The sequence below is a fragment of the Sapajus apella genome, unplaced genomic scaffold, assembly GCF_009761245.1.
Source record: "Sapajus apella isolate SASKATOON/1434 unplaced genomic scaffold, GSC_monkey_1.0 scaffold36, whole genome shotgun sequence".
In the NCBI taxonomy this organism is placed as follows: Eukaryota; Metazoa; Chordata; class Mammalia; order Primates; family Cebidae; genus Sapajus; species Sapajus apella.
The window spans coordinates 2390762-2414294 of record NW_022436976.1 but is presented as its reverse complement, the minus strand read 5'-3'; the positions used below and the strand labels follow the sequence as shown (position 1 = coordinate 2414294).

Genomic DNA, 23533 nt, shown 5'->3' with positions numbered 1-23533 from the left:
AATCCAGAGAGTTTCTGATTGCTGTTCTTTTTGGGGGTGGGACCAGCCGAGCCTGATTGCCTGGCTCCCTGCCTCAGAGCCTTTTTTTTTTTTAAGTTGGTGTTCCAGTCACCTGTTGAAGAGGCACCAGGATCTGTGTGTTTTCCCGGGCGGCGACTCACTGCTCTGGCTTAAAACAGCGGCACTGAGATTCATGGCGCTTTTTTTGCCCTGGAATCTACTGTCCTGGTTCCCTGTTCAGTCCCCTTTTTAAACAGATGAATGGGTGACTTCCCGTGGCTCCAATCGCCAGCCAAAAGGGCACCTGGACTAGTGTATTTTGTACAGAAAACTGCTGCTCCCGAGAGCCAACAAAGCGGCCACGTGGGGCAAAGCAGCGGCGCCGGCTGACACAGCTGAAACAGCCACGCTGGCGACCCCTGGAGCTCCTCCATCTGGGAATTTCCTAGTCTGTGGGCAATAAAAATGTGGTGTCCACTCACCCTCTGTGCTTTCACTGGGAGCTGCAATCCTGAGCTGTTCCTAAATGGCCATCTTATGACCTCCAGTTTGGTTTTCTTAAATCAAATATTTTAGGTTCCTGCTTTGGGCAAAACATTGTGCTGGAGAATTAAGTGGCTGGATTCTTGACTCTTACACCTTTAAAGATCTTCAGGAATCCCTCAAAATCTAGCCAATTTTTTTTCCATTAAAAGTAGCCTGGATATTTTCAACTTCCACTAAATATTGAACCTCTCAAACCTAGTTCTAGACCCAGCTCTCCTCTCATCCTCTCTCAAGATTTTAGTTACTGTCTAATGCCTCTGTCTCCCACAGGTGTACCTAGCCCACTCTTCTGATTTGTGCTCTAGACTTATATCCCACATTAAATCTCCACTTGGATATAGACGGTACCCCAAATTTAGTATGTTCAGCTCATCCTGGGAGTGCCATCTCAGCAAAGTTACCACCACCCAGCCAGCTCCATGACACTTCTACTCGCTCCATTCTCTATGTCTGGTCCAGCACTACATTACACTGATTTTATTCATTAACTATCTTTTAAATCCACACACTCCTCTCGTTTTCCATAGCCACCACTCTAGTCTAAGTTAGCATGATCTCTGGCTTGCATGACTGCAGTAGATTTCTCACTGCCTTCTTCCTCACTGGCTCCTCTCCAGCATCCTCTTTTTCAAAATGTGAATCTGATCAGGTTGCCCCCTTTACATAAGAGCTTCTCATTGCTCTTAGCAAAAATCCAGAATCCTTAGTGTGGCCTCCAAGGCCTGCGTGGCTCCCTTGTTCCTGCCATGGGGCCTAGAATAATCTTCATGTGACTTCTTTATACAGTTAACTTCTGGCTGCTTTTTAGATCGTACCTGAAAAGAAACTCCCACCGGAAAGCTTCCCCTATCCCTTAAACTGTCATAGTACGTGGTGCTTGTCCTTCTTAGCGTTTAGCATAACTTGCAGCTGCACATTTACTTGTATGACCATTGATCAATGTCCACTCCCCACAGGACTGTAAGGCCCATAAGAAAAAGGGTGGTCTTTGTTTTGCTCTCCAGTGTATTCTATTGCAAAGGTGGGAAGAGGCTTTGTCCTGAAGGAGCTCCAAAGCAAAGTTAGGCTATATAATTGAATGTACACTCTGGGAAAATCATCTTGGATGAAGTGTAGAGAAAGATAGACAAATACTCCCAATTCAGAAATGAGGCAGAGTCCCAGTAACTGCAGGTCAATACTGTTCTTTCTTTCTTCTAATTCTTTGTTCTCTCCTCTCTGAATACATTGAGGAGTGTGTTCCCCATAGACCCTCTCAGACAAATGCTTGAATGTCATCTGTTTATTTATTTGAACAATATGGATTACGTTCCTAAGTACAGGCTTGATAGTAGGAATAGTAAAATGGAAGTGGTCCAGGCTCAAATGCGTATCTCCAACCTGCACCTCCCACTCTAGTGGGAGGATATAATCCAGTGTGGAAAGTGCTACAATGGGAGTCTGAATGAAGTTCTAGAACTCAAAGGAGGTTATGACTAAAATACTCCCTTGGAAGAGCCAGAAAAATGCCTCAAAGAGGAGGTAGTTTTTGTACTGATAGAAATGATAAGAGTTTTGTTCAGTAAAGACAGGTGAGGGGGCATTGTAAGTGACTGGGACAGGATGCGCAGAGGCTCAGATCTGTGAAAGGACTTGGCCTATTGTGGAATGGTTTATCCCTAGATGTGTGGGGATGGGGCTAGGGAAGGTGTTAAGAAGAAAGGAAGAGAGAGAGGTATGCTGAGGTCATACTGTAAAAGGCCAGGTGTTCTGAACTCAGAAGTATGAATGTCATACTGTGGGCTGCCAGCAGTCACCGGACCACTCTCAATGACTCTGGATTAAAAACCAGAGGAAATAAGTTACATTAAAGCTCAAATGGTATATTAGCAGTGACTAAGCCAGTGAGAGTAATCATCATCTGAACCCAAGGAACACGAGAGGCCTGCCCCAGAAGACCCAGTTGTGAGCCTGGCCACACCCTTGTGCAGGCACTGCCATGAAAACTGTCTGGATTTGTGTTTTGCAGTTCCATGGAAAGTGGGAGACCACCTGATCCTGCAGACTGGGCTGTGATGGATGTCGTCAATTATTTCCGAACCGTGGGATTTGAGGAGCAAGCTAGTGCTTTTCAGGAACAGGTAACTTGGTCTAGAGAAACACATTATGAACATGTGATGAACCCACAGTTACCTCCTTTCCCGACAGTGGGCAGAAGGGAGTGAGGAGGAAGAGGACCAAAGAGCAGGGAGGGATCAATGAGGTGCTGAGAAACTGAGGGGAAGGAGAATGGATGTATCAGGTGAATTATGCCTTCATGCAAGGGGAAAACTCAAAGCCGGAGACAGTGGCAGCCATGGAGAGGAAGGCTAAAGTTCATTAACATCTGTCCTCTGAAAGACTCAGGGGTGGAGTGAATCAGCCCTACCTTCAATACAAACACACTAGAAGGGTGCAGAAACAGAAGAGAAAGGAAAGGCAGGGACAAACCTGACCAAGAGACGTGCGGTGCCTTCTACTATCCTAGGCACCCAGTGAACTATTAAGCTCTCCGCTGTTTGCTTTCTGGGTGCTTAGCAAGGTAGAGCAGAAAGAGCACCAGATTGTAGGTCGAATCCTGGTTCTTCTACCTCTCTGTGACCCTAGGCACATTATTATGTCTCTCAGTCTTGGTTTCACATCTATAATATCAGACTGTCAATAACTTTATAGGGATGTTGTTGTGATGATTAAAAGACAATATATGCACAATTTATCATAGGTTCTGGCACAATGTTAATGCTCAAAAAACGGGATTTCCTTTCCCTTAGGTCCAGGGTTGGTATCAGAGGGAGGAAGGGGCAGGAATTCGTCCTAATGGGCTAGGTGATTCACAGCTCCATGCTACAGGCTATGCCAGGTCTGTAGGGGTGGTCCTCAAGGGGCTTTGACCTGAGGAGGCAAATGGGGACAGCACAGTGTGGTTCACACCGGGCCAGTTCTGTGGGTAAACACAGAGTTCCTATTTCTCTATCAATGAAGCCTGCAGTTTTCTAAGCATTACATTTGCTTTTCTAGTATCATAATATTGTCGGGAGAAGCAAAAACTGAAAAATGTGTCTTGCTGCTTGTTTCATATCCCTTCAGCCATTTTTATTCTCTTAAGCGATTAGTTGTATGGCCTGATTTGGATAAGGTAAACTTTTCTAATATTGCACATGCCAGTTTCTAGATTTCTTTCAAGCCATATTTACTTCAGACTTGATCTTTGTAGGTATGTATTTTTTTTCTAATTTAGAAAACTTGCTAAAATAGCAGCTTAAATTACTTTGCATCCACCGGAAGAGCTAAAATGAGAAAGATTGATAACACTAAACATTCACGAGGGTGTGGAGCAACTGGAACTCTTTCATTGTTGGTGAGAATGTGAAATAAACATTCAGACATCTACCCCATGATGCAGCAATTTCACTCCTGGGTATTTACCTAAGGGACATGAAAACACATGTCTGTAAAACGACTTGTACAAAATTGTTCTTAACAGCTTTATCACAATGGTCAAAAATTTGAAGCCTAGGTCTACATCCATAGGGGAATGAATATACAAACTGTGGCATATTCATACAATGGAAATACTCCACAGTAATAAAAGGGAATGAACTACTGTTATGTACAACCATTTGGATGAGTCTCAAAAACATAATACTGAATGAGAGAAACCTTACATAGCTGAGTTCATACTGAATGGTTCCATTTAGATTAAGTTTCAGAACAGAAAAATGAATCAGTGGTAAAAAACAATCAGCTGCCTCTGGCTGGGTGGGGGTGGAGAATGACTCGGAAGGAGTATGAGGGAACTTTCAGGGTGATGGTAACATTCTGATTCTTGATATAGGCTCAGGTTACAGGTATGCATGGGCCACTGCTTGCTTTACACAGGCATAACAGAGAACAAATTTGAACAGCCACTTCCTTCAACTCTCGTCAGGAAAGCTTTGCCCTGCAACTTGACAGAAGCAGGCAGGGTTGGGGAGCATCCCTAAACCACCTTTGAAAAGGGCAAGTCCCGAAAGGGCAGCATGGTTGCCCTTGATGTGGGGGAGGAAGAATACTGCTATATACAACTCAATTTAAAATGCATTAAAAATATGGGTTGGCAATTAAATAGAAGGGTGACTACGTGGACATATATGTGATAAAGCAAGTACAGAAAATGTTAATTGTAGCATCTAGGTGTTCAGAATATGGGTATTTACTCTAAAACTCTGATGCGTTTTCTTTATGTTTGAAAAAATTTTATGAATAATTGTGATGAAAAGAACCGCTCAGGTTGGAAAGTGGAAGGAAGGCCGCTGATCAGCTGGAACATACTTTGTTTTTCACCGGTACAATGTCCATTTGTGTCATTGCAATTGAATAGCTCTCTTCTAAAATTAAATTTAAGTGATATTGTAAATGATTATCAAAAACATACTTAGCTAAAAGGTCTCTTGGCCAGATTCCCAGCTGACCAAAGCCCTTTGTAGGTTGAGCTTTTGCTGAGACTCATTGGAGGCAGACATCCCAGACTGAGGGCACCCAATGGTCTCTAGACCTTCCAGATCCTGTGAGATACCTCGGAAATTGGACTGCCAGCTATGAGCCTGGCCCATCAGCAGGCCCTTTCTCTCATGGATGACCTCATTCTGGCACCATGGACACTGGGAAGCATAATGGGAATAAACTCTTCTAATGCATTTCATTCAGAAATCCTTCAAGGGAGAAGTGAGCATTGCCTTGCTGCCATGTTCAGTCTGCCAATTCAGAAACGAAGGATCAGAGTTTTGCTAGCATGATCCAAAAGCTTGAGTTTCTTCATTTTCATGGAAGGGTGATTGAGTGGGGAAAGTGTCTGCCTTGAATTTGACTCTGGCAGTGATTCAAACCTCGTTTCTCCTTTTCCCATTAAAGGAGGTAGAGGGCAGGGAGGGCCAGGCTTTGGCTGGTAAGATAAGTCGCTGCTGTGTATTCGTGAGAACTGAGGATTGGATCCTCTGCCATGTTAACTTCTTCTTCCATCATCACACTACAGAGGCCATCAGCATTTTACCTCTGGAGTCTTCCTGGCAATGAACCCAGTCGGTTAGCACCCACTCATCATCCTGATGGGAAGACTGCAGGCCATCTCCAGCCCAAGCACATGACCCTTCCAAGGTACATCTTCTAGATCACAGCAGCTGAGAAACATTTAGAACAGCTGCTTCCTAAAACTCTCTGCAGGAAAGCTTTGCCCTGCAACTTGACAGAAACAGAGCAGGGATGGAGAGCATCCCCTAAACCACCTTTGAAAAGGGCAAGTCCCGAAAGGGCAGCACGGTTGCCCGTGATGTGGGTAGCTTATTGTTTCATGGCTGGCTATTGTGGGCTGAATGTTTGTGTCCCCTCAAAACTCTTATGTTGAAAACCTAACCCACAGTGTGAGGATATTAGGAGGTAGGATCTTTGGCAGGTAACTAAGTTTAGATGAGGTCATGAGGATCGAGCCCCCATGATGGGATCAGTGCCCTTATAAGAGGAGAACAAGACACCAGAGAGCTTACTCTCAGGTGTGAGGATACAGCAAGAAGACCATCTCTATAAGACAGGAAGAGAGCCCTCACCAAGAACCCAGCCATGCTGGCACCCCTGTCTTGGACTTCCAGCTTCTAGAACTGTGAGAAATAGCTGTCATTTATGCTGCCCAGTATACAGTATCTTGTTCCGGCAGCCTGAATTGACTAAAATACTGATATTATGGCAAACATGTCCGCCATCAGTTGGCCTGACTTCCAGGAGAGTATCTGTCTTTGTGGTATGGTCTCATAGCACAGTACTGGAAACTGTATGGCTGCAGCAACCAGACTCTGATGTGGCTTTCTAGCAACATGACCTCTGGGGAAGATATGAGGCCACTGAGCAAGATTTGTCAGAGGGCAAGATTTATCTTGTGTTTCTGTGGTATGGAGAAGCAGCTGGATTATGCTGATGGTCTTTACCTAACCTCCCTTTCTCTGTGCAGGCACCCCGCTGCCACAGAACAATGACCTTCATTAAGTTTTCCTCTGCTGTAATTATCTTCATCAAATTTTCTTCTGGCAGTCCTCTTTGGAGCCTTCTGTGTTAGTCACAATTACTAGTCAAAATAATTATCAAGAGTGAAGGCCTGAGCCCCTGCCTAGCCCATCACGAATAGCCCAGTGTCAACAGGATGTATATTTTGGACAGCGATGTTGCTGCTCCTTGGGTTGGCATGTGTTTTGTGTCGTCAGGATTGCAGTTGTTCACCGTGTAGGGAGTCTGGCCCACTGGACTCATTCAGCTAGCACTCCAGAGGGTTCACCAGCCTATGAGAGCAGCAGGCAGTGGGAGCCCTGGAGAGGGCAGTGATTACAGCCTTGTCAGTACCATGTCTCTTTCCCACAGACACTGTGGTATGGTGGCTATTTTCCCAAGTGCCTTCTAGCAGACAAACATTTTAGGCTGTGGTGAAGGGAATTAGTGAAAGTCATGACTTCTGATATGTTTTCTTCCAGTTGATTTATGGTTACTGGGTGGTCCTGGAGAATTTGCCTTTCTAGGACTCAGATTTCTATAAAGTGAATTAAACAGAATACTGAGTTAAAAAAGCAGACTACTATGCAAGCTCCTGCTTTAAGAGTCAAAATATGTCATCTTGGAATTGGTCCTCAAGAAGTATGCTTTCAGGTACAACACAGGGCACAAAATCACTTGAGACACAGTTGAGCTTTTGTGAATAGATTTTTCTTTTTTAAATGGCATTTTTCCATGGATATGGGCTGCTTGGCTTTCAGGAGTCTAAGGTACCTCAGGAATTTTACTTTGATAAGAGCTTTGGTTTTTAAGAGACTATTTTGACTAATCTTTCACAAGCATCACTCCCTTCCTGACAGAGGACATTTAGGATAAAGTTTACTTTGTCAAACTATAAAGCCTAAATGAGCAGCATTCTCTGTTGTAAAGCCATCTATGGGCAATGCATTTAGTTGCCATTTAAGGAACTCTGCAGTCTAGTAAGAAACTTCACCACTCAAATTGGACCCTAAATTCAAGTCACAATTGCAATACAGCTCTGCCTGTTGTGGTGTAGTCACTTCATTTCTATGTCTTTGTCTGTTTGACTCACATACTTAGAACATACATGAAGAAGATGGAAGACAGGCATCTGCCATTCAATCAATGTCATATAGTTCATATTATGCAGATTTCTCAAACTTAAAAGCAACATTCATGATTTTATTTCTGGAATAATATGTATCTCTGAGATAATCGTGACAAAATAATATGCAACTCAAGGTGACAAATGAATTTTACTCTATTATCTCTTCACTTTCTCAAACCATGTGAATAAGAATAGTAGTTTTACTCTGAAATGCCCAGCTGGTTGCTTAAGTCGTTCATTTGAAATGCAAAGATTGACATCTCTTTTCAAATGGCTTATTGCTAACTTTTGATAAGTTTCTGGAGTCACTGACTTGATAAAAAATAAATAAAATTTCTTATGGTTACATGTTGCCGAGTAATACTAACTACCTCAAAATGGAACCATAGGGTCGGGAGGCCAGTCAGAACAACCCTGAGCATAGTGTTCAAAGCACAGCCAAAGTGAATTCAGTTGTAGCAATTCTAGATGGAGATTTCTAATTAGAACAGAAATAAATCTAGGTTTTGTGGAGCCTAAAGTTTATACAGTTGTAACAGGCCTCCTTGGTCAAAAAAAATTACAAAGTTATGGTTACAAACTTGTTAAGGTGACTCTTAAAAATGATTAGCTTTAATGGCAAATCTGGCTTTGAATTAGACCAATTACAACCTCAAAAATTGAGAATGACTTGATTTACTTCATCAGCAATAATACCAAGCACTTGAAAATATTTGAGGTGCTTTGATGCCTGATAGTTTTCAACAATTGAAGGCTATTGAAATGCTTAAAATATGTTATAGCATAATGAACGGGAAGTGGCAACCCAATTTCTGCTGATGTGTCCTTTCAGCCCATGAAGATTTAGAAAAGAGGTGAAATCACAAGTAAATGGTAATGCTAACAATAAGAAAGTAGCCAAGAAAATTGAAAACTGATAAGGAAAAGTTTTAAAAAGTTTATTTTAGGTTCATGGGTACACGTGCAAATTTGTTATATAGGTAAATTGTGTGTCACAGAGGTTTGGTGTACAAATTATTTCATCACCTAAGTAATAAGCATAGTATCCAATAGGCAGTTTTTCATCTTTACCCTCCTCCCACCCTCCACCCTCACATAGGCCCTAGCGTCTATTTTTCCCTTCTTCATGTCCATGTGTACTTAATGTTTAGCTTCCACTTATCAGAATATAAGGTATTTGGTTTTCTGTTCCTGCATCAGTTCATGTAGGATAATGACCTCCAGCTCTATCCATGTTGCTGCACAGGACATGATCTTATTCTTTTTTAATGGCTATGTAGTATTCCATGGTGTATATGTACCACATTTTCTTCATCCAGCCTACTGTTAATGGGCACTTACGTTGATTTCATATTTTTCCTATTGTAAATGGTGCTGCAGTGAAAGTACAGGTTCATGTGTCATTATGGTAGAACAACTTATATTCTTTTAGGCATATACCCAGTAACGGGATTGCCAGGTTGGATGGTAGTTATGTTTTAAGTTCTTTGAGAAATCACCAAACTGCTCTCCACAATGGCTGAACTAATTTACATTTCCACCACTATTGTGGTGGGAATTCGCTTTTCTCAGCAACCTCACCAGCATCTATTTTTTTTTAATAGTAGCCATTCTGACTTGTGCAAGATGGTATCTCATGGTTGTTTTGATTTGTATTTCTCTAATGGTTAATGACATTGAACATTTTTTCATATGCCCATTAGCTATATGTATGTCTTTGAGAAGTGTCTTCTGAGGAGTGTCTGTTCATGTCCTTTTCATAATATTTAACGGGGTTGTTTGTTTTTCTGCTTGTTAATTTGTTTAAGTTTCTTATAGATCCTGGATATTAAACCTTTGAATACATAGTTTGCAAATATTTTCTTCCATTTTGTAGATTGTCTGTTTGCCCTGTTGATAGTTCTTTTGCTGTGCAGAAACTCTTTAGTTTAATTAGGTCCTATTTGTCAATTTTTGTTTTTGTTGCAATTGGTTTTTAGCATGTTCATCATGAAATCTTTGCCAAGGCCTAAGTCCAGAATGGTATTTCCTAGTTTATCTTCTAGAGTTTTTATACTTTCATGTTCTACATTTAAGTCTCTAAACCATCTTGAGTTGATTTTTATATACAGCAGAAGGGGTCCAGTTTCAATCTTCTGCATATGGCTATCCCAGCACCATTTATTGAATAGGGAGTCCTTCCCCCATTGCTTGTTTTTGTCACTTTGTCGAAGATTAGATGGTTATAGATGCATACCTTTATTCCCGTGTTCTCTATTCTGTTACATTGATCTATGTGTACCATGCTATTTTGGTTATCGTAGCCATGTAGTACAGTTTGAAATCTCTTTGCTAAATCATAACAAGAGTCATCTTTCCTCCAGTTCCCAACAAGTTCCTTATCTCCATCTGAGACCACTTCAGCCTGGACCTTATTGTTCATATCACTATCAGCATTTTTGTCAAAGTCATTCAAGAAGTCTCTAGGAAGTTCCAAAATTTCCCACATTTTCCTGTCTTCTTCTGAGCCCTCCAAATTGTTCCAACCTCTGCCTGTTACCCAGTTCCAAAGTCGCTTCTACATTTTTGCGTATCCAGCAACGCCACACTCTACTGGTACCAATTTACTGTATTAGTTCATTTTCACACTGCTGATAAAGACATACCCAAGACTGGGCAATTTACAAAAGAAAGAGCTTTAATTGGACTTACAGGTCCACATGGCTGAGGAGGCCTCACAATCACGGCAGAAGGTAAGGAGGAGCAAGTCACATCTTATGTGGATGGTAGCAGGCAAAAATAGAGAGAGCTTATGCAGGGAATCTCCTCTTTTTAAAACCATTAGATCTCCTGAGACTTATTCATTATCACAAGAACAGCATGGGAAAGACCTGCCCCCAGGATTCAATTACCTCCCACTGGGCGCTTCCTACAACACGTGGGAATTCAAAATGAGATTTGGGTGGGAACACAGTCAAACCCTATCGGCCATTCTTCAAGAGCTGAGAATCTTTCCTCAGTTTGATCTCTTCTGCTGAGATTATAATATGAGACTCTTGAAGTAAGTTTTTCAACTCTGCCAGATCAGTTTGATTCTTTCTTAAAATGGCCATTTCATCTTTCAGTTACCGTATCATTTTATTATAAACCTTAAATTCCCTGGATTCTGTTTTAACTTCCTCCAGAATCTCAATGATCTTTGTTCCTATCTATATGTTGAATTCTATGTCTGTCATTTCAGCCATTTTAATCTGGTTAAAAAATCATTATTGGGAGCTAGTGCAGTCATTTGGAGACAAGAGGACACTCTGGCTTTTGAGTTGCCAGAGTTATTGTATTAGTTTTTTTGTTTCTGTTTTTTTCTTGTGGGCTCATATTTCTTCAGTCTTTGAAGTTGCTGTCCTTTGGGTGTGATTTTTTTGCCTTTCTCTTCTTTAATGCCCTTGGGGGTTTGATTGTGGTATAAGGTGACTGGCTTTATTTCTGCAAGATTTTAGGAGGACAAGGCTCAGCTTGGCACTTCTGGGCTGCATGCTGTAACTCGGGGCGGGGGGGGCTGGTACCAGGCTACCAGCTTTGTTCTCTGGCCCCTTGCGATTAGCAACCTGCTTTACTGGAGGGATCAAAGTATTCCCTGTCTGCTGGCCACAACACTCTGATGAGGGGTGCTGGCAAAAGAGTTACACTGGGGCAGTGGCAGCAGGATCTGTGGTTGCTCATGCATGCCAGCAGCCACAGCAGCCTGTCAGGGTGCACACACATTAGCTGGGGAGGAACTTTTTCTCCAAGTTGAGAAGTGAGTGGGAGGCAGGCCAGTAGGGGAGAAGCAGCAGCTAGAGGGTCATGTAGGCATGAGGGCTCTTTTCTAAGAGAGAAGACATCCAGACTTACTCAAATCCAGGAAAGTAGCCAAAAGAATTGGACAGATTAAAATTGGAATAAATTGAGGAAAGTTAAGTGAAGCAAACTCCCTGAGGATATAGAAAGGGATGAGATCAAAAGAATATGGAGGAACAAGGATGTGGAGAAATTGGAACCTTTGTACATTGCTGGTAGAACTATAAAATGGTGCATCTGTTGTGGAAAATAATTTGGCATATTCTCAGAAAGTTAAGCATAGCATTACTCTGTGACCTAGCAATTCCACCCAAAAGAATTGAAAAGAGGGAATTAAACAGATACTTGTACTTTGCAGTAGATATATAGGACACATAAAGGGATGAGATCAAGAGAATATGGAAGAGCAAAAATGTGGAGAAATTGGAACCTTTGTAAATTGCTAGTAGAACTATAAAATAGTGCATCTGTTGTGGAAAATAATTTGGGAGACTCTTAAAAAGTTAAGCATAGCATTCATGTTTGATCCAGCAATTCCACCCCCAAAAAATGAAAACAGGGAATTAAAGAGATACTTGTACTTGTGCAGTGGTCATTATAGCATTGTTTACAATAACCAAAGATGGAAACATCCCAAGTGTCCGTGAACAAATGAACTGATTTTTAAAATGTGCTGTATACATATAATGGAATATTATTCAATCATAAAAAGGAATGAAGTTCTGATATGTGCTACAACATAAACCTTGAAAACATGCTAAATGAAATAAGCCAGACAAATATTGCATAATTCCATGTACATGAAATATCTAAAATAGGCAAATTCATAGAGATACAATGAAGATTAGAGGTTACCAGAGGCTAGGGAGAGGGGGGAGTTACTAAGCAATGGATGGAGAATTTCTTTTTGAGGTAGTGGAAGTGTTTCTAAAATAGCAGCAATAATTGCATAAGACTATAAATGTAATCAATGCTACTGTATACTTAAAATGGGTAAAATGGCATATTTCATGTTATATTAATTTTATCCCAATAAAGTTTTTAAAGTGTAATGCCAACCATAATAAACATCATGATTCAATTTGGTCAATAAAATATTCAAGTATTTTATTTTAAAAAATATTATGGAATTAGTGCTGGGCAAGACAGCATTATTCTAAGTTGGGGACATAGGTGAAGCTGTGTACAGACATAAATAAGATTGTCCTATGTGATGGTTAATTTAATGTGTCATCTTGACTGGGCTAAGAGATGCCCAAATGGCTGGTAAAGCATTATTTAGGGGTGTGTCTGTGAGGGTGTTTGTGAAGATTAGTATTTGAATCAATAGGCTGGATAAAAAAGATGGCCCTAACTGATGTGGGTGAGCATCAGCTAATCCCATGATAGACCTAATAGAACAAAAATGTGGGGAAAGGGTGAATCACTCTGTTTGACCTGAGACAGCCATCATCTCCTGCTCTTGGAAATCAGAGCTTCTGGTTCTCAGGCCTTCAGACTCTGACTGGGCTTATATCACCAGCGCCACCTCACCCTCCCATTCTCAGTCCTTCAGACTTGGACTGAATTACACCACTAGCTTTCCTGTTTTCCCAGCATGCAGCTTGGTCATCCCTAACCAGTATCTCTTTGGTTCTGTTTCTCTGGAGAACCCTGACTAATACACTTTGTCTTCATGGATATTAAAGGAGTTCCTGAAAACCTCTGTTTCCTTTGCTAAACAAGAATCAAGCTCCTCTGCTTGTGATAGATGGGGATTTGTAGAGATTTAATAAAGAACTGGAGGAGAGCAATGAAGGTTAAGAATGGCCACCAAGGGGAATGGAAGAGGGAGATGACCAAGGATAACAAAAGAACTGTTGAGGTATTCTACTGGCCAGCTGAGATTGGTACACTGCAAATGTGTAGTGTTTTGTCTTCATGGTTTCTTGATTTTTTTTCCCAGCTCCACTAGATAGAGGAGTGAGAGAAGCTGAATTGCTGGACTCATCCTGGATGAGGGGTTTGTGGGATAGACACAGCAAAAAGTTAATGACTTAAGAGGGCTATTTTAGAGGACTAATAAAAGAATGGCTCCCTGGTCAATCACTAAGTTCAGACTTGATACCAAAAAGGAGTCGGAAAGGGACTGATAACCCTGGAAAAAGTGGAGTTGACATGAAAAAGTGGGTTTAATGAGAGTGAGGAGTGAGAGACAGAACAGGATATTGGGCTTTCAATGTTGCAGAGATGGGACTCTTTTAGTTGATGATGTGATATAAATAGGTTGTAAAAGTGAAGGGGAAATTGTAGAAATGGTTGGTGTATTAAAATAGACTAACAGATATGACAAGTAGTGTATAATGGCTTAATTATAGTAGAAGTTTATTTCTTGCTCATACAAATAGTCCAAGGTAGCTGGTAGGGATTTTCTGCTTTACTGTAATTCAAAGACCCAGGCAAAGGAGGCATTGTTATCAGTTGAATAGCTTTCAAGATCATCTAGGCATTGACATAAGTTAGCACAAGGAAAAAGAGCAAGGAGAATCCTGTGCAGGTAATCTTACGACCTGAAAGAGGTATGCATCATCCCTTCACATCTCATTGGCCAGAGCTTAGTCACATGACCACACTAAGTTTTAAAGAAGCCTGGGAAATCTGTAGTTGTGTGTCCTGCAAAAAAGAGCAACCAACAGCTTCCTTTTTTAAAAGCATTTGTTGTTTTGATGCTGCTGCTCAGTTTAGTTCTTAAGTCCAGAGATAAATTTTGAAAAGGCTAACATTAAAAGATCCTTCACTGATTTAGAAGAAACTGTTCTAAAATTCATATAGAATAAAAAAAAAAAAATTGCTCAGAGAGCCAAGACAATTCTAAGCAAAAAAGAGCAAAGCTGGAGGCATCGTACTACCTGACTTCAAACTATACTACAAGGCTACTGTAATCAAAACAACATGGTACTGGTATAAAAACAGATGCCCAGACCAATGGAACAGAATGGAGAACTCAGAAATAAGGCCACACATCTACAACCATCTTAGCTTTGACAAACTTGACAAAAACAAGCAATGGAGAAAGGATTCTCTATTTAATAAGTAGTGCTGGGAGGACTGGCTAAGCATATGCAGAAAATTGAAACTGGACCCCTTCCTTACACCTTATACAAAAATTAACTCAAGATGGATTAAAGACTTAAATGTAAAACCCAAAACTACAAAAAAACTAGAAGAAAATCTAGACAATACCATTCAGGACAAAGGCACAGGCAAATATTTCATGACAAAAACATCAAAAACAATTGCAACAAGAGCAAAAATTGACAAATGGGATTTAACTATACTAAAGAGCTTCTGCACAGTAAAAGAAACTATCATCAGAGCAAACGGGCAACCTAGAGAATGGGAGAAAATTTTCGCAATCTGTCCATCTGACAAAGGTCTAATATCCAAAATCTACAAGGAACTTAAATTTATAAGAAAAAAACAGCCCTGTTAAAAAGTAAGCAAAGGACATGAAAAGGCACTTCTCAAAAGAAGACATTAGTGCAGCAGCAAACATGAACAAAAGCTCAACATCACAGATTATTCAAGAAATGCAAATCAAAACCACAATGAAATACCGTCTTACACCAGTCAGAATGGCATTTATTAGAAAGTCAAGAAACAACAGATGCTGGCAAGGTTGTGGGGAAAGAGGAATGCTTTTACACTGTTGGTGTGAATGTAAATTAGTTCAACCATTGTGGAAGACAGTGTGGAAATTCCTCAGAGATCTAGAATCAGAAATACCATTTGACCCAGCAATCCCATTACTGGATACGTACCCAAAGGAATATATATCATTCCATTACAAAGATACATGCACATGTTTGTTCACTGCAGCACTATTCACAATAGCAAAGACATGGAATTAACCCAAATGCCCATCAATGATAGCCTGGATAAAGAAAATGTGGTACATATACACCACGGAATACTGTACAGCCATAAAAAGGAACGAGACCATGTCGTCTGCAGGCCATGGATGGAGCTGGAAGCCATTATCCTCAGCAAATTAACACAGGAATGGGAACCAAACACTGCATGTTCTCACTTATAAGTGGGAGCTGAACAATGAGAACACATGGACACAGGGAGGGGAACAACAGGCACTGGGGCCTGTTGCGGGTAGGATGGGGAGAAGGAGAGCATTCGGAAAAATAGCTGGCCGGGTGCGGTGCCTTACAATTGTAATCCTGGCACTCTGGGAGGCCGAGGTGGGTGGATCACAAGGTGAGGCATTGGAGACCAGCCTGGCCAACATAGTGAAACCCCATCTCTACTAAAAATACAAAAAATTAGCTGGGCGTGGTGACACATGCCTGTAATCCCAGCTACTCGGGAGGCTGAGGCAGGAGAATCACTTGAACCTGGGAGGTGGAGGTTCAGTGAGCCAAGACCGCGCCTTTGCACGCCAGCCCTGGTGACAGAGTGAAACTCTGTCTCAAACCAAAAAGAAAAAAGAAAAAATAGCTGGCTGGACGCAGTGGTTCACACCTGTAATCCCAGCACTTTGGGAAGCCGAGGTGGGTGGATCACCAGCTCAAGAGATCCAGAGCATCTTGGCTAACACGGTGAAACCCCATTTCTACTAAAAATACAAAAAATTAGGCGGGGTGGCACGTGCCTGTAGTCTCAGCTACTCGGGAGGCTGAGGCAGGAGAATCGCTTGAACCCAGGAGGCGGAGGTTGCAGTGAGCCAAGATGGCGCCACTGCACTCCAGCCTGGGCCACACACACACACACACACACACACACAAGCTAATGCATGCTGGGCTTAATACCTAGGTGATTGGTTGATAGGTGCAACAAACCAGCATGGCACACATTTACCTGTGAAACAAACGTACATCCTGCACATGTACCCCGGAACTTATAAAAATTAAAAGAAATTTTTTAATCAGCTGAAGAAGACTTATTTGATAATATATGGGAGCTCTTAAATTCTAGTTATATTTTGTAAATCTATAATTTAAAAAAATCTGCCTAGTTTAATCTCTATGACCCAGTTTTCTCATTTGATGAAATGAATTTTACTTATTTTCCTTCATTAGAAATGTGCTTAAGATTTTGTTTTGTAATACAGACCCTTTATCACTCACTTTGTGCCAGCAGCAAATATAAAATAACACTAGGAAATACTCATGAAGTCACCGAAAGCATTAGCCCTTACAGTGAGCCAAAATGGATTTTGTGTCTGATTTCAGTGCAAAAGCCATTTCGCTGTGACTGTTACTTAAGTAAATGAAATAGAGACTTTTGAGCCACAGAAATAGTTTCTCTCTGAATAAACTGCTCAGTGTTGATTTTTAAATAAAGTGAAGCCTCCCCAAAGTATATGTTATCCACTTTAAATTTGCTACCAATAGGAAGGCAAGGCAAGCACAGCCATCAGCTGAGAGTCATTGACTGAGAATGTTGAGTTCATAGTCACTCCACCCACAAGGAGCTGCTGACAGGGGGTGGGGCAGGGGTGAGGGCATGAGAAGGATCCATACACCAAAGAGGAATTTCTCTCCAGAAGATACTTCATCCCAAGAGCCATGTGGTAGTATTCAAAAGGCCTTGGTGTAAATTTGAATAGTTCACCATCTTCTTTTCCAACCTCATATAGAAATTCTTCAGAAAATCAACCCTGTCTTGGTGGGGAAAGGCTGTTTAAAGAAGCCTAGTGAATTACTACAAGTACTAGGTATGCCTCAAAATGCTTCCTCCTCTGATAGTAAGAAAGCTCATCGCCAGCTGGGTCTACAAGTACACCCAGGCAGGAACCCAGAGAACAAGGAGTCATCTGAGAAGAAATTCAAACAAGTAGCAGAGGCCCATCAGGTCTTGTCTGATGCCAGGAAATGAAATGAGTATGACACAGCCAGAAGGAACCAAACCAAAAGGGAAGACAGAGGAGATGGCAGAGAAAAAAAACATGTGGAGGAGGAACTATGCATTGAGAGGCCACACTGTGTCTTTCAGAATGTCTGAAGATGAAGATGCTTTTCTCAGGAGATGATTTTCCACTGGCCATGTGGGTTAAGCCAGGGGATTCCACTCCTCCATCTTTGATGTGACTCCCATATTGGATACAGGATATTCCACTTTTGTATCTCTGGGCTCCAGAGCGAGTACCTCTACCTCTGAGACATTTGTACCCTTTGTAAGCAGTGGAATGAGAAACTTCAGACTGGTCGCCACTTGTAGCCAGTGAGTAAATGGCAAGAGAGTTGTTACAAAGAAAGTGCTAGAAAATGTGAGGGGGAGGAATGAAGCAGAAAAAGAAAGACTGTTTCATGAGATTCCTCCACATCACTGGTAAAAAGTTGCCACCGTGTTCTTTAACAGGGTGTTTTGATGCTTATGGAAGACTGAATTGTATTTGAGAATGTGTTGAACTGGGATGGACAGAGTTCAGCTTAGTTCAAACCTCTCATTTCACAGAGGAGGGGAATAATGGGACAGATGTTGACATAAGAACCTCGTAAGTAGCAGAGCAGAGCATCCTTCCCCAGTCTTCTGATTTTAAATTAAGCCTCCTTTCCCTTACGTACCATCTAGGACAGTAGAGACCACTTCACAAATATGGCCTTCCCAGTCAGTGCAGAGTCATAAATCCCATTGACTTCTCTTAACCGTTTTTTTTTTTTTTTCCTGCCCTACCTTGCAATTGCCTTGTTGCCTTTCTTGATGGGTACTCTTTGTATCTTCCTAAGCTCTTTTCTCTTTGCTGCTTCTGTTCCCACCCATTCTTTCTTTCTATACATTTCCCACAAACCATATCACAAATAGGTTCAATTCAGAGTTACCTACGTATAGATTAATGCAGAGAGAATGAGTGAAAAGTACATGGGTTAAGATCTTTATATGCTTTTCAATTTTTTAATTTTAATTTTGTAGAGACAAGGTCTCCCTATGTTGTGTGCCCAGGCTGGCCTTGAATTTCTGGGCTCAAGCAATCCTCCCACCTCAGCCTCTCAAGTAGCTGGGACTTCCATGCCCAACTTTTATATGCTTTTTTAAATAGCATTTATTGAGTGGTCAGTGCACGTCAGGAATTTTCACAAAAGTTACCTCAATAATACTTTCAGCAGTGAAATATAGTAGTCACTTTCCCCCATCATATAGATAAGAAAATAAGGCTTAGAAAAATTCAGTAATGTGCCCCAGGCCCCATTAATAAGCAATAAAGTAGTGTCTTAGTCTAAAGCATACGCTTAGCTAGTGAGCTATAATATCTATGAATCCTACTCATTTATTTTTAAATCTAGCCTCTTGCCCTCATTGGAAATTTAAACTATCATCTCTAGACTTTACTTCCATGCATGAGTACTTGCTGGAACTTAGTAAAGATGTAAACATTTTTTTATCGCCCAACAGGAACCTGAAGGTTACTTTTACATGAAGACACAACCAGTGTAAAAGTTTTACCGACACTAACAAATGATTATCAGCTAACACAATTCCCAAGATGTGAAATACCTTTTGTTTTGGATTTCATCATAATGTACATGCAAAATCTTGGGTTTGTTTTGTTTAGGTGGAGTTGGTCACACTCCAACTCATTCATTTATATCAATACACAGACTGGGTTCCAGAGGAGTTGTTCCTTATGGAAAGTTCCGGATACAGTCTGCATTAGAACCTCTCCAGTTTCCAGTCCCAAGCTCATTGTAGTGCAGCATGCTGTTGGCAGAATTTGGATTTCACTTGCATCCCATGGAAGTTATGTAACAAATTATTTGTCTTCTTAATCAAGGAACTTGCCTGTGTGTGCAATTTTTGTGAAACGATTGTTTTATGTAGTCTTTGAACTTTTTAATCTCAGTAAATTGTCTGAGCCTAAACAGGAATATGCCTACATCTTCCTGGCAAAGGGGAGCACACTTGCAGAAAGGAAGCAGAAGGTGGATTTGGAATCAGAACACATCCTATTTCTTTCAAAGCCTATCCACTTCCACTTAGTAGTCACTGTGAACCTCCTACATGTCAGGCACCGTGCACGGTACTTTGCATCCTTCATTTCTAATCTCTAAAGTCCTTCACGGGTTTGTTTCCATCTTATAGGTGGGGAAACTGAGGTGCAGGGCAGTTAAGTCTGCCACCCAGGGCCACATAGTACTTTGTGGAGACAGGATTCAGACTGCAGTTTGCCTGACCATAAGCTTCATTTCCGTTATGCTGTATTCCACTCTCATTCCTTTGAGCTGCTCTAGTTAGGATTTAAGGGGAATGTTTGGTTGTATGTATGAATTCACTATATTTATTTCAACATTTCTAAAACGAGGATTTCCAGATGGAGCTTTCTTTTACCAGCCCTGGTCTGAGGTGAACTGCAGTGTGTCTACTGAACAAAGGGAAAATCAGATTGGAGCAGAAACATGATTTTTCCATTTTCTCTTAAGTAAAACCCAAATTTCAGCATTTTCACAGGCATACTTGGCTTTTGACAGAAATGCTGAGTTGTCAAAGGACTTTTTGCCAACAAAGATTTTTTTTAAAATTCACTTTGAGTTAGTTGAGGAAGTTTTCTTGGTGTATAGAAATGAAAGCAGCGTCATCTCTTCCTGATGCCTATTTAAACATGTAGTAAGTGAAGTGTGCGCACACAACAGCTGAGGCAAGATGGAGGGCAGGAAGGGCTTTGCCGTTCAGTAAAACATTCTGAGCCCGCGTGCAAGACACAGCGTGAGCTTTAAGGTCACCTCTAAATTAGTCTCTGTGACCTCACAGTGTCTTCGGCACAGCTACTGTGCTTTGCAGGGGCCAGAGTCTCCTCCACCAACTCTCAGACCTGCAGCTTTCACTAATCGGCAATCTCTAGGATTACTAGTTGCCTAAATAGGAAGAAAAGTACTTTAGGATTATTGGGTCAATTCCTGTGTCCTTAAGGAAATTTTCTATTCTTGTCCTATCAATCAACTGCTTTTTTATGTGTTAGGGTCTCTCACAAACTAATGTGAGATAGTTTGTGTTCTGGTAGCTGACAGAAGAAAGGTTTCCCAGACTCAAAACCACCATAGACCAGGTAGAAGTAATTCCTTGTTCTGCTCTGGTTCATGTTAGGTGGCTGACAAGTAAAATGAGGACCTGGTCCTGTCGAGAATGATGGAAGGGATGATGACAAGTGATTGTATAACTCATAGCTCAGGGAGCATTTGCAAGAGCAATTTCTCATAGAATCTTGTCAGAAACCCTACCAAGGAAGAAACAGAAGAGAAGGGACTTGCCTAAGGTCACAAAGTGGGTGTTTCTTCAGCCGCCTAGCCTGCTGCTATTTCTCCCACGCTGTTAGGCATTCAAAGCACATTTTCTTCCCAGCCTGGCAAGCAAGGCACATGAGAGTTGGAGGAGCCACCCTGGGATAATGTGGGAGGGAGTCTCGTTTTATGTAGTTGCAGCTACGCATGGTGTCTCCATGTCTGTCGGTCAGTGGAAGAGGTGGGTGCAGAAGTATGTGGGTAAAACCATGAACAGAAATGTCACAACTCACTGACCATGCACAGCTGGTTTATCTCTTAAACCCAAGTCACCTAAGAACCAGCTCATGTTCTTAAGAGACGTAAGGTTCCCATACAAAAAATAACAAAAATAATGTGGTATTCAGCATTCTTCTAAGTTCTTCCTTTCCAAAAGTGTCAAACCACTTTGTATGTGTGGGATCCTCATCTCTTTTGTGAGAAGCCTGTTTTTACTTCACCCCAAAGCTTTGTAGTTTCTCCAGAATCCCTGGAGTGCAGTGTACCTGCCTCTGAGTGCCTAAGGGTGCAGGGAATGGACTCTGAGCAGAACAGAGAAGGGATTTTCAGCTGGCAGGGCCCTGCCCCTCACTACCTTATTTAGAAGTTTGAGGATCCATTGAGAGGGTGTGTGGTAGGGGAACTCATCTTGGAGAGGTTGATTTTGAGTTGAGGTGTATGGTTCCTCCTTTAAAGGGCAGGAAAGTCTCCCAAAGTCTTAGTCATTTTTCTAATCCCCATTGTTGCAATTGTCTAGACTCCAGGAAAGCTAAGACTCTAGGACCATCTGAAACACATATATTTAAGTATCAAGAGAAGCAGAGGGGGATTATAAAAATAACATTGGCTTTAGCTGCAGGTATATGACAGTTCAAATTCTATTCACCCCTTTCCCAACTTCACGATCTTAGGCAAGTGAACTTCTTGCTTGATCCTTGGCTTGCCTGTAAATTAGAGATGATCGTCTCTGCCCATTCTAATTTACAGAGTTGTTTTAGAAATTAACTTCACAGAAAATTCTGCATAAACTTTAATGATTTTAAAAACGGAAAGTGTCATTATTCCTTTCAGAAGCAACATCTTTGATCCTTAAGGATACATGCTGTAAGCTTGCTATCTGTTTTTCGAGATGTGATGTTTGTGATAGGAGCTTGAAAGCAAGATCAGCTATGGATTGTGTTTAATGCCAAAATAAATCTGAAAGATGTAAGATAAAAATAGAAGATTGCATTTTTTCCATTTTGGCACTACTACAAACATAATGTTTTTAGCTTGGGCACAATTGATACGACTTTTACCTCTGAACTTCCTTTTCTCTTCATTATCCTTGAGCTTTTGGACTCACATGTTGGCTTTACCCTCTGCTTCTATTATAGGAAATTGATGGAAAATCCCTGCTATTGATGACAAGAAATGATGTGTTGACAGGACTTCAGTTAAAATTGGGGCCTGCTCTGAAAATCTACGAATATCATGTAAAACCTCTGCAGACAAAGCATTTAAAGAACAACTCTTCATAGTATAGTCAAATTGGGGTCTAAGACCTCAAAAAATACATAATGACATAATTTAGTTTCATGTGATGAAACTTTGTAAACAGAATACATACATGTGTATATGTAAAGAATTTCAATCAAATGAAACGTTATCCTATTGGATAAACTAGGCAATTCATCAGCTGACCTGAAATCAGCCAGGAGGAGCAAGGACAAGATGCGCACAGGGTTGTTTTCCTCGTGGAATGTGTTGAATAGAATGATCTTTGACACGATTAGATACTCCTCCCCAGAAAGGCTTTCAACATAAGGATTTTCGTCATCTCTTTATAGATTGCTTTCCCAAAATCCTTTAAAAAAGAATTTAATTGAATGACTATCTTTTGGTTACAGACTTAGGAAGGGTAAAAACAAGAACACTTGGGGAGGGGGAGAAAGAAGAAAAGGATTGCTGTCCCCCTTGAATTCCTTTGCTCCTTAGAGCCTGTGTTACTTGGATGGAATTGCCGACACCCTTTTTTATAGAGGGTTCTCCACTTGACCTTATTAAGGTTTTATTGGGATACGCTGCCGTGTTTGAAATGAACATGCATCATGGCCCCTTCAGGAGCAGACTCGTAGCTCTGAAAAGAGAAGCTCCATTGTGTACTGAGGGTATCCATCCATATCCAGCTAGCTTTCAAATGGGGTAATGGTATTTTCTGCACAGATTTTCTTTTAAATTGGTTCTTTGTTTTTGAAGAAAGCATTTTTTTAACTTCATGGTTTTATTTATAATGATTTGTTTCTGCAGCAATTTGCTGAGAGTTATAGGTCAAAAAGCCTTGTTACTAGTACAGAATATTTTTATATATATTCCTTTATGATGGTGTAATTTTTTAATTGTCCTATGCTTTGTTCAGTTCCTGGGTTAAGTACTTGTTTTTAAGAACTTGGAAAAAGTGGGCTTGCTACATCTCTGTTCAAAGAGACATTTGTTCAATCTCTATGTGTCAACGCCTTGTTGAATTGGTGCTTTGTGGTTGCAATAAAGCATTGCTTCAGTTTGTTGCCAGTGTATCTTTGATCTTTTCTGTTTGGCTGCTTCTTCAGTTGGGATTAAGGATTAAGGTCTTCTGGAAACTAGGGAGAGAAAATTAAGCATTTGGGAGGGGAAAAACTTTAGAAGTAGAAATTATATAAATCTGTATGTGCATTTAATTTCTTTATAAAGTGACTCATTCAAGTAAATCTCATTTCTTCTTTCATCCCCAATTTTAGGTATTATTTTAGCCAAA

The 23533-nt window shown here is 40.9% G+C and overlaps 1 protein-coding gene across 6 annotated transcripts in view; it reads left to right on the top strand.

Moving 5' to 3' along the window:
* SAMD13 (sterile alpha motif domain containing 13) overlaps positions 1–23315 on the top strand; it is a 48103-nt gene extending 24788 nt beyond the window's left edge. For 3 of the 6 annotated variants that reach the window (XM_032296435.1, XM_032296437.1, XM_032296439.1), the window contains exons 3-5: positions 2555–2666; positions 5576–5697; positions 22137–22261. In XM_032296435.1, the coding sequence (XP_032152326.1) occupies positions 2555–2666; positions 5576–5697; positions 22137–22164 (262 nt within the window). In that variant the 3' untranslated portion in view covers positions 22165–22261. Of the gene's footprint in view, positions 1–2554; positions 2667–5575; positions 5698–22136 lie in introns of all 6 variants that reach the window. The other 3 variants (XM_032296436.1, XM_032296441.1, XM_032296440.1) reach the window with 1 other exon arrangement.
* Positions 23316–23533: the final 218 nt, after the last annotated feature.